At 47.7% G+C, this 13857-nt stretch overlaps 3 protein-coding genes across 3 annotated transcripts in view; 2 read left to right on the forward strand and 1 right to left on the reverse strand.

The window, feature by feature from the left end:
• Positions 1 to 13857, forward strand: part of LOC138673233 (O-acyltransferase like protein-like) — an 83561-nt gene that overhangs the window by 51735 nt on the left and 17969 nt on the right. The gene's annotated exons all lie outside the window — the stretch shown is intronic.
• Positions 9160 to 10844, forward strand: LOC138661449 (uncharacterized). The gene is made up of 2 exons (XM_069746138.1): positions 9160 to 9507; positions 9828 to 10844. Exons 1-2 carry the CDS (start codon positions 9263 to 9265, stop codon positions 10708 to 10710), a joined length of 1128 nt encoding a protein of 375 aa, XP_069602239.1. The 5' UTR covers positions 9160 to 9262; the 3' UTR covers positions 10711 to 10844.
• On the reverse strand, positions 10990 to 13223 carry LOC138661441 (uncharacterized). Its single transcript, XM_069746127.1, has 6 exons — positions 13033 to 13223; positions 12876 to 12950; positions 12623 to 12748; positions 12331 to 12532; positions 12078 to 12237; positions 10990 to 11972 (listed from the first exon to the last, which is right to left on the reverse strand). The coding sequence occupies exons 1-6, from the start codon at positions 13075 to 13077 to the stop codon at positions 11057 to 11059; spliced, it is 1524 nt and encodes a 507-aa protein (XP_069602228.1). The 5' UTR covers positions 13078 to 13223; the 3' UTR covers positions 10990 to 11056.

The following is a 13857-nucleotide window of genomic DNA, read 5'->3' on the forward strand; positions in this document are numbered from 1 at the left end:
CCAGCAGAGAGGGGAGGAAGCTGGGAAAACCTTCGCCAGGTGGACGGGGGTGAGGTACCAGTGGAGCTGAATTTTTTTCACCTGTTCCAAGTGGCCAAGACAAGACGAGAACCTGGAAGGGTGTACCATAGCAAATTGCCAATCCTCCGGGGGGGCCTCAAAACCCAGCGCGGACTCCCAGGAAGACATGAAAGGAAGCTTGTCAGAAGAACCAAATGAAATGAGGGCTTTATAGATTATGGAGATGCCATGTGGTACAATAGTTGCCGGTCTGAAGAATCTATGGGCCGGATCCTCTGTCAAAGGCGGGGGCGCCCCGAATGGCCGACATGACCTGAGAAAGCTGCGGATCTGCAGGTATTGAAAGAAGTCAGACTTAGTAAGGGAGAATCTCCCTGAGAGGTCCTCAAACGACAAAATGCCGTCCGAGCCGAAAAGGTCCGCCACCCGGAGCACCCCACGCCTCGTCCAGGAGGAAAGAGAAATGTGGCCGATGGCACACTCCAGAGCCCGCAAAGAAACATAGTCAAACATAAATATTAGATGGGAAGTGCTAAGCAGCGCCCATAGTTTAGAAGCATTCCTAATAGAACGGAGACAGGGGCCCACAAGAGGAACTTGAAGCAGTTGAAGCTCCAAGAGCAATCTAAGGGAGTTTTGGGGGGCAAAATGAGATTCAATCAGAAACCAGGGCAAACATGAGTTCCCCTCCCACCATATTTTAAGGGGCTCAAGGATCGCCGCCCTATAGTAAGACTGCACCGCAGGAGCTCCCAACCCCCCCACAGAGTACGGTTGGGACATGATCCGACGCTTGACCCTATGGGGCTTCTTATTCCAAATAAACCGGTCTATAAGGGATTGAAAAGCTGAAATAAACTTCGAGGGGATGAAAAGGGGGAGGCACCGAAAAAGGTACATTATTTTGGGAAGGAATAGCATTTTCGCCGTTTGTATGCAGGCCATCCACGAGAGGGACGCACTTGATAATTGCTCCATGCCCTTCCTAACCTCCGAAAGAGTTTCTTCACAATTCATACGGACTATGATATCTAGCTTAGTTATCCTGATGCCTAGGTACGTAAAGCCCAAGGGAGCCCAAATAAACGCATATTGAGATTGAATTTGAATCTGAAGGGGGGCGGGGAGGAAAAGGGGAAAAATTGTGGATTTGGTCAGATTAAGCTTATAATATGAAACCGCCGAAAACTCAGATAGGATGGAAGTGATCGCGTTCAGTGAGGTTAAGGGTGAGGTGCAGGTCAGGACCACGTCGTCGGCATAGAGACCGATTTTATGTTCAGATCCCCCCACCGCGATTCCCTTTATGTCCGCGCTCTGCCTGACCATGGCAGCCAAAGGCTCCATGACCAGAGCAAAGGGGAGAGGGGGCAGCCCTGACGAGTACCATTCCGAATAGGAAAAGTCCGAGACCCGAATCCCGCCGATCAAACCGACGCGCATGGATTGGAATATAATGCCATAACCGCTTTGCCAATCTGCCCGGTGAGCCCAAATCTCTCCAGTGTGAGTTCAATATAGCCCCAGTGCACCCTGTCGAACGCCTTTTCGGCATCAAGCGACAGAAATACACTGGGGAGGCTCCCCCTCTCCACCACATCCAAGAGATCTATCAGACGCCTGGTGCCATCCCTGGTCTGTCTGCCAGGAACAAACCCAACTTGGTCGGGGTGGATGAGACTAGGAAGAACCGAGAACAATCTATTGGCCCAGACTTTTGCATAAATCTTAACGTCGCAGTTTAAAAGTGCTATCGGGCGGAAGTTCCCCGGAGATGTTGTGGGTTTCCCTTGTTTGGGGAGAGTCGCAATGGAAGCTTCCAACCCCTCCGCCCTAATACTGCCAACCGACAACCAATTATTAAAAAGGCGCAAAAGATAGGGCGAGAGGACAGAGAAGAACTGAGCATAGTAAAGGAAAGAGAAGCCATCAGGCCCCGGGGAGGAACTCTTATTGGCCTCTCTAACAATCTGCGAGAGTTCAGACTCGACAATGGGAGCGTTTAGGAAAGAGAGCTGCTCCTGGGTGACCGAGGGGAGATTAGCCCTCTCCAAGAACGCCAAAATTGACTCCCGCGAAGGCTGGGGAATCCCTGGGTCAGACCCGAGGTCATAGAGAGAGGAATAATAAGATGCAAACTCATAAGCAATCCTAATCGGGTTGCGAACCTGGGAGCCGTCAGGCCTGAGCAAAAATGGGATCTTGGATTGAGCCTCTCTCTTCCTAACACGTCTGGCCAGAACAGCACCCGCTCGATCCCCCATTGTGTAAAATTTGGCTCTAGTTTTCCTCAGGGCCTTCTCAGCTTTGTGGAGGAGTAGATTACGAACATGCATTCGGGCCTTAGAAAGGTCAGAGAGAAGCGCTGGTTTAGGAGATAGTTTATGAGCAGACTCCAGACGAGATAATTCGTCTAGGGCTGAATGGAGGGCCGCATTGTACTTCCTCTTAGCCTTTGCCGCCAGCTTAATGAAATGACCCCTAATTACCGCCTTGTGGGCGAACCAGAGGGTGTCATCACCTATGTCAGGAGTATCATTGGAGGCAAAAAATTCCCCCAAGGCCTCCTCTATACATTGGGAGTTGGATTGGTCAGCAAGGAGATGGGCATTGAGACGCCAGTACGCAGGAGGTCTGATGGCCAAGGGGGCTTTCAGGGTAAGGGACACCGGGGCATGGTCCGACCAGGTGATACTGCCTATATCCGATGAGATGCAGTGAGGAAGAGCCACGTCATTCACCAGCACAAAATCAATCCTGCTATAGGAACCGTGTCTGGGAGACAAAAATGTGTAATCTCTCTCACCGCAATGCAGATATCGCCAGACATCATGCAAGTGGAAAGAGTCAGTTAGAGGCCCGATCTCGCATCTAGTCAGGGAAGAGGCAGAGCAGTCAAGAACTCTAGACACTGGGGCATTGAAATCACCAGCAATCAGTTTGTGACCGTGTTGGATATCGTGTAGAGTTTTGAAAACGCCCTCCAGAAACTTAAGCTGCCCTACGTTAGGAGCGTAGATCGAGGCAATAGTATAGGGGGCATTATTAATAAGGCATAGAACCACAATGAATCTACCCAGCGGGTCCGCTATAGAGCGAACCAGCTGAAAGGAGTTGGACCTGCTGAAAAAAATGGCTACTCCCGCCTTTTTTGACGGGCCATTGGCGAAAAACTGATGCGGGAATAAACCTGATTGCATTCTGGGATTATCACATTCCAGCAAGTGAGTTTCCTGAAGACATAAAATATCATGGCGGGATTTGCCCAACTGACGCCACACCACAGACCTCTTGCCCGGTGAGTTGAGGCCATTAACGTTAATTGAATTCAGTGAGATACTCATTGAAAAGGCATAAAAACAGTTTTACAATCCTCAGACACCGATAGCCTGTGCAAAGGCATAGAAAACATGTGGCCAATAGACTAGGACATAAGTAAGGGCAGACCGGGAACAGGGAGGAGAGAAATAGGGAAACAAACAAGACATACGACAAATAAACCAGTGGACCGAGGTCCATTCAGGGATACCCTGAGTCCAGAAGGTGAGAATCAGAAAAACAGTTCACCTATGGGGCAAACAAATGCTGCGGGAACTCTCAAAAGAGAAACCAACGCAGCTTAAAAAAACGAAAAAGGAAAAACCAAGTGTATCCGTGCGGGAAAATAGCCAGGAACCATAGTTGCAGTGGGCTCAGGCCACCTCCCAGTCCGGTGTAATGCGGGCCCTGAGACCTCCGCCAGCTCCAGGCTTAGAAAGGTTTACGGAGCTCGAGGGGTCTGGAGTCGGGAGACCCCATTTGGAGAGAGCAGAAGCTGCGTGGGACGGAGTTAGGCAGGTGGTGATTGATCCGTCTTTGCGGATGAGCAGCTTGGTAGGGAACCCCCAACGGTACAGGATGCCCTTTCTCTGAGGATGGTAGTATAGGGGGCAAAGGCCCTCCGCAGGGCCAAAGTACCCGGGGAGAGATCCGGAAAGACTGAGATGCTTGCAAATCTTTCAGGAAGAGCTGGGTTCCTCCTCAGGGCCTGTAGAAAGTCCTCCTTCATTTCGAAAAAGTGTATGCGTGCCAGCACATCTCTGAGGATGGAGGGCCCCAGGCCGGAGGGTTTAGGGATCCTATGCACGCGGTCAATTATGAAGTCCTTTGGCGCGAACTGCGGTAGGGCTGCCGCCATAAAGTCCTGCAGAAATAGCTTCAAATCCCCTGCCAGGACAGATTCCTCAATGCCTCTAAGTTTGACGTTATTTCTCCTGGACCTATCTTCCAGGTCCAGGGCTTTAGAGTGAGTTTTAGCGGCCAGGGTTTGCAGGGTCTCATGGGCGTCCCAAAGTTCGTTATGAGAAGAGACTAGCTCCGCCATCTTACGTTCCAAACGGTCCGTGCGACTACCCAGCTCCGCCACCTCTTCTCTCAGCTCAGCCAGCATAGTGCGCATATCCTCTTGGATGGAGGTTCTGAGGTCTCCAAGTAGACCTTTGAGGAGAGAAGCGGTCACCGGACCGTCGGCCGAATCAGACGCCGTACCGCCTGAATTCAACGCTGCTCCGCCTGAATGCGACGCTGCTCCGCCTGGATGCGACGCCGCAGCGCCCGACTGCGACGCCTGAGCGTTGCGTTGTGAAGAGCGGGAAGGCCTGGGGGAGGACGGCGCCATCTTGGATGCCGGCGGTGGCTGCGGGGTGGCCGCAAAGAAGTCAGGAATTCTCCTGGAGGGGTCACGGGTGCCAGCTCTGGATTTCCCCATACACTCACCGATGCACCCGGAGCCAGTACCGATGTCGTGGAGGCAAACGAGGACACCGGAGAGGTAGAAATGTGCCACTTTAAGGTTCCTGGCTGAGGAGCTCCCGCTCTGTGCGACCTACTCCATCGGCAGACAGGCCACGCCCCCGGTTTCCTCCTTCTTAATGCTTTGCCAGGCCTTTACAGCCGCAGCCTTCAGGTCTTGCTTGTTTGTGGGTCTTTCCGTCTTAAGTCTGGATTTGAGCAAGTGAAATGCATGCTCAATTGGGTTTAGATCTGGAGATTGACTTGGCCATTGCAGAATGTTCCACTTTTTGGCACTCATGAACTCCTGGGTAGCTTTGGCTGTATGCTTGGGGTCATTGTCCATCTGTACTATGAAGCGCCGTCCAATCAACTTTGCAGCATTTGGCTGAATCTGGGCTGAAAGTATATCCCGGTACACTTCAGAATTCATCCGGCTACTCTTGTCTGCTCTTATGTCATCAATAAACACAAGTGACCCAGTGCCATTGAAAGCCATGCATGCCCATGCCATCACGTTGCCTCCACCATGTTTTACAGAGGATGTGGTGTGCCTTGGATCATGTGCCGTTCCCTTTCTTCTCCAAACTTTTTTCTTCCCATCATTCTGGTACAGGTTGATCTTTGTCTCATCTGTCCATAGAATACTTTTCCAGAACTGAGCTGGCTTCTTGAGGTGTTTTTCTGCAAATTTAACTCTGGCCTGTCTATTTTTGGTATTGATGAATGGTTTTCATCTAGATGTGAACCCTTTGTATTTACTGTCATGGAGTCTTCTCTTTACTGTTGACTTAGAGACAGATACACCTACTTCACTGAGAGTGTTCTGGACTTCAGTTGATGTTGTGAACGGGTTCTTCTTCACCAAATTAAGTATGCGGCGATCATCCACCACTGTTGTCATCCGTGGACGCCAAGGCCTTTTTGAGTTCCCAAGCTCACCAGTCAATTCCTTTTTTCTCAGAATGTATCCAACTGTTGATTTTGCTACTCCAAGCATGTCTGCTATCTCTCTGATGGATTTTTTCAGCCTCAGGATGTTCAGCTTCACCTCAATTGAGAGTTCCTTTGACCGCATGTTGTCTGCTCACAGCAACAGCTTCCAAATGCAAAACCACACACCTGGAATCCACCCCTGACCTTTTAACTACTTCATTGATTACAGGTTAACGAGGGAGACGCCTTCAGAGTTAATTGCAGCCCTTAGAGTCCATTGTCCAATTACTTTTGGTCCCTTGAAAAAGAGGACGCTATGCATTACAGAGCTATGATTCCTAAACCCTTTCTCCGATTTGGATGTGGAAACTATCATATTGCAGCTGGGAGTGTGCACTTTCAGCCCATATTATATATATAATTGTATTTCTGAACATGTTTTTGTAAACAGCTAAAATAACAAAACTTGTGTCACTGTCCAAATTTTTCTGGCCCTAACTGTATATTGAGTTATTCCTTGTACTTCCTGCATCTCTCTTACTTTTCACCAAAGTCGGTGAATTAGTGTTACTATAGGAAGTATATGTCAGGAGACTTTTGGCTTGTGTGACCCTAAAGCTTCAAAAAGTCTAGGACAGTTAAAATAATGTTGTAATATGCGACATGAGGCTCCCCCACCGCGAAGATGTGAAAAAAGCCCAAGGGATTGGGACTGCCAATCCCCCAAAGTCGATGAATTAGTGCTACTGTAGGGAGTATATGTCGGGAGACTTTTGGCTTGTGTGGCTCTAAAGCTTCAAAAAGTCTAGGAGACTTGGTTTTGGACTGCCAGACCTCCATCGCTCTTCTCTCTTTACAGTATTTCCAGTTTGATTCTTGGAGATTGCCTACCCCAAATGAATTCCCGAAACAGACGAGTCATTTGAAAGAAATCTTTGGGGTATCCAAATAGGGGAGTTATGGAGTGCGTATGATTACTGAGGGATCCAAATCATTTTAGTTAGCTTTGTGCGTCCCACCACCGATAAAGATAATTTGGACCAAGTTTCCTTTTTGTGTTTATATTTTGTGAGAATTGGTATAAGGTTTAGTCTGTCATAGTCACTTATTTGTGGTGTTATGTTAATGCCCTTGGCAGGAGCTAGTATAGGAGGGCAAGTCATCTTTATTACCTAGTTGAAGTATTGCTGATTTGCTCCAATTTATCTTTTGACGTGTGTATCTCCCGAATGTCTCATGGCCACTGGTAAGGTGTTAGAAGCCGCCACTAAAAACTTCAAAGTATCATCTGCGTAAAGGACCACTTTCTCTTCCATGGTTCCTCTACGAAAACCAAATATGCCTGGGTGTGTTCTAATAATTGCTGCAAGGGGCTCAACGGCCAGTGCAAAAAGGAGAGGAGATAGGGGGCATCCTTGTTCAGTGCATCTACCATGATCAAAGGTTGATGAGAGTTGTCCATTTATCCTTAGTCTAGCCACTGGTCTCCCCTATAGCAATTTTATCCATAAGATGAAAGTAGAGCCCATACCCATTGTAGGGAACAAGGATATGGGTCTACAGGAGTCAGGAGTGAGAGGATCGTTACCTGGTTTAGGTATGACTATTATAATGGCTTCTTGCGAAGAGCTAGGTAGTGTCCCATTCTCAAAAGCCTCCTGAAAGGTAGTTAATAGATGCGGTAACAGAGTATCTCCAAATTTCTTATAAATCTCTATAGGCAAACCATCTGAACCTGGTGATTATTAGTCATGGAGGTCACCACTAGTTGAGTCTGTTCTATTTGGAGTGGACTATTCAAGTATTTTTGATCATCTTCTGAAATTTTTTGGAGTTCTACCTCATCCATGTATGCTAGGATTTGATCTTTATTAAAATTCAGTTTAGATTTGTAAAGTTCTTGGTAGAATTCTAAAAAAGATTTTTTGTATCTGGTCACCTAAGGCTACTTTCACACTAGCGTCGTACGACGCACGTCGCAATGCGTCATTTTGCAGAAAAAACGCATGTTGCTGATGTTGGGGGGAGGTCGGGCTCACAATCTTCTTTATAGGCATTGGATGTGGCTGAGGTCCGGGCTCTGTGCGGCCGCTCATGTTCTCCCCCCATGTCTGTACGGACCTTGTGCACTGGGCACAGTCATGGGTTACAGAAAAGGGTGAACCCCAAACTGTTCCCACAAAGATGGAGGCTGCAATTGTCCACAATGTCTTGTCCTGTAGAATTAAGATTTCCTTTCACTGGAAAGAAGAGGCCGAGGCCGATCCCTGATAACAGCCCATAGAATTATCGTCCTCCACCATCTGTACAGGGGACACAGTGCAGTCAGCGGGTAACGTTCTTCTATAATCACCAAACCCCAGACTCCTCCATCTGACACCAGGAAGAGAAGTGTGATCCGTCACTGCACAGAACTTGTCTTCTCCAGAGTCCAGTGTTGGCGGCTTTACACCACTCCATCCGGTGCTCGGCATTGTGCTTGGTGATGTACGGCTGCGTGCAGCTGCTCGGCCATGAAGCTCCCGGCGGGAGGCGCAGTGTTTGTGCTGATATTAATACTTGAGGTGGTCTGGACTCTGCAATTATGGAGTCCTCGCTCTGCTATGTTACGGGGTCTCCACCTCGTGGCCGAGTTGCTGCAGTTCCTTCCACTTCTCAGTAAAATCACTCACAGGTGATGGGGGAAGAAAGAAATGTCATGAACGAACTTGTTGGCTCTTATTACAGGACCGCAGGGGATGGTAGGGGGTGGAGGTTATATACTGAGGGCGGGTGGCCAGATGTTATACACCTGGGGGGCGGTTCAAGGGGGCTGGACGTTATACACTGGGGGTGAGAGGCCAGAGGTTATTCACTGGGGGCGGGGGACCAGATGTTGTACACTGTGAGCCATATGTTATACGCTGGGGGGCAATGGGGTATTTGTTATACACTGGGGGTGATGAATCTGATGTTATACACCGAGGGGCAATGGGGCCGGATGTGACCATAGACAATAGAATAGAATAAAAAAACCTGAATTCAATGATTACGATGTGGGGCCTGATACCTTTCCCTACAATGCAGATGTAGAAAAATCTGCACCTCTTAGGCTACTTTCACACTAGCGTTAACTGCAATCCGTCCCAAAAACGTCTTTTTCCCGAAAAAACGGATGCGTCAAAAAACTGCAAAACGTATGTAACGAATACAGCATTTCGACGGATCCGTCGCAAAACCGTCGCAAATCCGATAAACGGTTCCGTTGAAATGCTGGATGCGTTGCATACGTTGCATACGTTTTTTCCATCCGTTGCATACGTTTTTATGACGGATCCGTTTTTAAAATGGGAGGCACCAAAATTTGATTGGCTACTGGAAACTAGGGAAATCTATATACTGACTGTATTTACAGCACATCTTTGAGGGTTTTAGTTTAGTGGCAACGATGGATGGTGTAATTGGGAGGATTTCGAGTTTGGTTACTGAAGTTATATTTGAGACGAATCGCCTGGATATCATAGTGCGGGAGAAGGAGGCGGCAGCAGAAAGACGGATGATGCAACGGAGAAGGCGACGATTCTGGATACATCCAATCAATGAGCTGCGGATGACCAGGGGTGTCCAGTCCACTCTCTATCTGGAGTTGCGGTGCAACCCCCAAAAATTCTTTAGTTATGTACGGATGAGGATGGAACATTTCGATTATTTGGTTGGAAAAATAGAGGATGTCATCCAAAGGCAGGACACAAGGATGAGGCTTGCCATCACACCGGCGGAGCGGCTCATGGTGACACTGCGGTAAGCATTTTTTCTTTATGTCATTGCTCATATTGAATGTGAGTACATGCTGCAGAGAATACTGCGCTGACACATTGCGCCGCATTTACTGTAGCATGTCATTTGTTGGTTTATGTGAGGCCATTCCACTTGTTTTTTTTTCTTGTGTCATTGGTCATATTGAATGTTATTACATGCTGCAGAGAATACTGCGCTGACACATTGCGCCGCATTTACTGTAGCATGTAATTTGTTGGTTTATTTGAGGCCATTCCACTTGTTTTTCTTGGTTGATGGTCTGTGCAATTTTTTTTTACATTTTTTTTTATTTTTCCCTGCAGCTTCCTAGCTACGGGTGAGTCTTTGACTTCACTCCATTTCCAATTCCGGCTGGGGATTTCCACTATTGGCGGAATTGTGAAGGACACATGTCGTGCGATTTGGGACACTTTACAGCTGGAGTATATCCCACAACCAACAATGGAAATCTGGATGAGAAGTTCCGAACAATTTGAGCGAATGTGTAATTTTCCAAATTGTGTTGGTGCTGTGGACGGCAAACACATTAGGATTGCAAAACCGGCAGGAACAGGATCAGAGTACTATAACTATAAAAAATACTTCTCAATTGTACTCATGGCTATTGCTGACGCCAACTGCCGATTCCTTGCTGTGGATATAGGAGCGTATGGCCGGTCCAACGACTCCCAAGTGTTTAAAAACTCTCCGATGGGTCGCTGCCTGTATGGAGATACATACAATTTCCCGCCAGCAAGACCGCTCCCAGGAACCAGTGAACCAGCCTTGCCCTATGTGTGTGTAGGTGATGAAGCCTTTCAACTGTCGCCGCACCTACTGAAACCATACAGCAGCCGTGAATTACACCGCACCAAGCGGGTATTTAATTACCGTCTTACCAGAGCAAGAAGAGTGGTAGAGTGCTCTTTCGGTATTTTGACAGCAAAGTGGAGAGTTCTGCTGACGGCAATAAAACTGGATACAAAAACTGTAGACGATGTTGTCAAGGCATGTGTGGTGCTCCATAATTTTGTTATTTCAAAGGAGCCCGTTACCTTGGATGACGAACAATTGGAGACATCCTTGTGGGATTACCGAAGTGCCTCTGTTCGCTCCACCGGTTCTGTTACTAGGATGAGGGAACAGTTTGCTGAATATTTTTTGTCACCTGTTGGGCGGATTCCATGGCAAGACATAATTGTGTGACTTTTTTTTAATTTTTTTTCTTTTTTTTTTCCAAAATTTTTTGGTAGCAACTGCCACAAAAAAAAAAAAAAAAAAAAAAAAAAAAGAGTGTGTGTGGTTTGCTTGCTAATATAATATAAAACCATTTTGTTAAACCTTGAAAACGTCTGGTGTTTCTTTTCACTTAACCTTTCATATTTACCTTAATTAATGAACACACACACACAGTAGATTGTAAACCAGAATTATGTTTATTTCAAAAAATATATTTTTTGTGGGTAATTTTCCCACACAATTTTTTTTTTGGTAATTTAAAGAACCTTTCTTTTTTTGGCAAAAAAAAACTATGTACAAGTACATTCCAGGTTCACAGGTCCTGGTATTGTTGGGTGGAGTAACTATGGGAGGAGGGGCTGGAAGGTTGGACCACGTCGGTAGGTGGGATTGGGGAAACCCTACCTGTTGCGTCTGTAGTGGAAGGGGGGGGGAAAACAGGAGGCTGACCAGAGGGGTGTTGTGTTGGGGTAGGTGGAAAACTTACTGGGGAAGGAAAGCTGGGCAAAGATGAAGAAAACACGGGTGAATACATTTGGGTTGTGGGCCGGGTTGGGTATTGGTAGTGATGTTGATATTGAGAGTGATGTGGATATTGGGACTGGCGGTGATATTGTGGGGCATGGTGTTGAAATTGGGACTGGGATGTGTGGGGAGGTGTGGGGGTAGATTGGGGTTCGTTAATTACCTTCAGCAGAGCGTTATGGCAGCTATTCATTACCCGCATCTGCTGATCAAAAGAAAGCTTTTCCATGCTCCTGAGCATGGACTGAAAAAAAAGATTGGCTGGAGCTTGACTTACATCTAAATGCAGTCTATCCAAGCGACTGCTGATTTCATGTTGGTTTTCACTCATGCGTGATTGCATCATGCTGAAACCAGCAGTCACTTGTTCTCCCAAAATTTTAAATGAATTTTGGAAGCCTGCATTTAGATGCAAGAACTCAGGAGCATAGCTCCTTTCCTGACCCCTCTGACGCTGCCGCCATGAACCTACCGGTGGTGTAGAGGTGGCAGGGTCAGAGGGGTGGGGTAAAGGGAACGCTATCTGTTGACCATCAGATGCGAGTAAGGAAGGCTGCACTCCACTGGTAGAGGCGGATGAAGTGGAGGGGACAGAGGGGTGAGAGGTGTGGGGCCTACCGACGTGGTCCCCGGTGGCGGACTCAGGAGGGATCGCTTCAGAGGGTGCAGAGGTAGATGCAGGCGCACGGTGGCTGGAGTAGGTGCTGTGAAAGAAAAAAAAATAAGTTAATATATTGATATGAAAAAGGCCGGACTGAAACAAAAGTTTTGTGATTAGACAGGTTCTTACTGTGATGTTGAATACTTACACTCTACTCAGCATGGTTTCCCTCAGGAAGGAGAGGTTCGTGCCATATCTGTACCTCCTCTTCTTCCTTGCTGCTGAGCCACTCGGGGCCTGCATCTCCTCGTTAAACTCCCTCTTAAAGCGATCCCTCAATGACCGCCACCGCTTCCTAACCTTGGTACCTGTGAAGACAGGAATGAAGAAAAAAAAAAAAATATTCGTAAATGCAAGACATTACATTCAGCTCAAAACATCACTGAAAAGTGAATACTTACATAGTTTGCTCTGCTGCTGTGGAAGAAGGTCCTCCCACCTCGCAAAGATGTTCCGGCATACTTCCAACCAGAGCCGACGGGTGACACTGGTATCAGCATGCCTGCGGTCAGCCATGTTCCACAGTGGCTCCCGTTCACGAACCTCCTCGATGAGGGCTTCAATATCGATATCTGAATCGTATTCGGGAGCACACTGTGAAGCCTGTTAGAACAAAAAAAAAAGAAAGAATTAAAAATTAGTAGACTGAAAGCAAAAAATTAACAATTGAAGCCCCACAAAAAACCGACTCACTGATGGCCGACCGCGGCGTCGAGTCCGCCGACTCTGGGAGCGCCTGGGAGAACCTTCATGCTGTGCTGGACGTTCAGCAGCACCAGCAGCAGCAGCAGCAGCAGCAGCAGCAGCAGCAGCAGGAGACTGAAATAAAGGATAAAAAAATTAGCTTTAATGTATGTATATGTTTTCTGTGTTACGTTATATATGAAATTCTGTTTTGTGTACGGTGCAGTGTGATGTGTGAAGCAAGTGTTTCACCACTACTTACACTTGGTTCCTCCTCCACTTCGATGTCTCCACCCGTCTCGGTCCCTTCCGACAGCTCCTCATCGGATTCTGATTCCTGTTTAAACATAATAAATGCATGTAGTGACTCAAAATGATGTAAATTTAAAAAAAAAACCAAAAAAATTTTTTTTACTTACCGATACCTGCTGTTGCTGTGGAGGAGGGCTGCCGGAAGAGGACATTGTGTGGCTGTGGTCCAGGTGGCTGTGGTCCTGGTAGGTCTGTAAGTTAAAAGACACTTGCAATCTGCTCTACACATTGAAGTAGCAGATTTGGGGTCTTCAAAACTTACTTTTCAGATTTTCTGGATGTGGGCCAGGTGGCTGTGGTCCAGGTGGCTGTGGTCCAGGTGGCTGTGGTCAAGGTGGCTGTGGTCAAGGTGGCTGTGGTCCAGGTGGCTGTGGTCCAGGTGGCTGTGGTCAAGGTGGCTGTGGTCCAGGTGGCTGTGGTCCAGGTGGCTGTGGTCCTGGTAGGTCTGTAAGTTAAAAGACACTTGCAATCTGCTCTACACATTGAAGTAGCAGATTTGGGGTCTTCAAAACTTACTTTTCAGATTTTCTGGATGTGGGCCAGGTGGCTGTGGTCCAGGTGGCTGTGGTCCAGGTGGCTGTGGTCCAGGTGGCTGTGGTCAAGGTGGCTGTGGTCAAGGTGGCTGTGGTCCAGGTGGCTGTGGTCAAGGTGGCTGTGGTCAAGGTGGCTGTGGTCCAGGTGGCTGTGGTCAAGGTGGCTGTGGTCAAGGTGGCTGTGGTCCAGGTGGCTGTGGTCCCGGTGGCTGTGGTCCTGGTAGGTCTGTAAGTTAAAAGACACTTGCAATCTGCTCTACACATTGAAGTAGCAGAGTTGGGGTCTTCAAAACTTACTTTTCAGATTTTCTGGATGTGGGCCAGGTGGCTGTGGTCCAGGTGGCTTATGCCGGTCAGTGTGGTCCCTACTCTATCTGCAATATAATAAGTATAATGGAT

The sequence above is a fragment of the Ranitomeya imitator genome, chromosome 1 (assembly GCF_032444005.1).
Source record: "Ranitomeya imitator isolate aRanImi1 chromosome 1, aRanImi1.pri, whole genome shotgun sequence".
NCBI classification, from domain to species: Eukaryota; Metazoa; Chordata; class Amphibia; order Anura; family Dendrobatidae; genus Ranitomeya; species Ranitomeya imitator.

Excerpts from the sequence above, each read along its gene's own strand:
- LOC138661449 (XM_069746138.1), top strand. The coding sequence starts at position 9,263 with ATGATGCAACGGAGAAGGCGACGATTCTGGATACATCCAATCAATGAG. Across the intron at positions 9,508-9,827 it reads CGGCTCATGGTGACACTGCG|CTTCCTAGCTACGGGTGAGT; the intron begins GTAAGCATTTTT and ends TTTTCCCTGCAG.
- LOC138661441 (XM_069746127.1), bottom strand. The coding sequence starts at position 13,077 with ATGTCCTCTTCCGGCAGCCCTCCTCCACAGCAACAGCAGGTATCG. Across the intron at positions 12,951-13,032 it reads CACAGCAACAGCAGGTATCG|GAATCAGAATCCGATGAGGA; the intron begins GTAAGTAAAAAA and ends ATGTTTAAACAG. Across the intron at positions 12,749-12,875 it reads AAGTGGAGGAGGAACCAAGT|TCTCCTGCTGCTGCTGCTGC; the intron begins GTAAGTAGTGGT and ends CCTTTATTTCAG.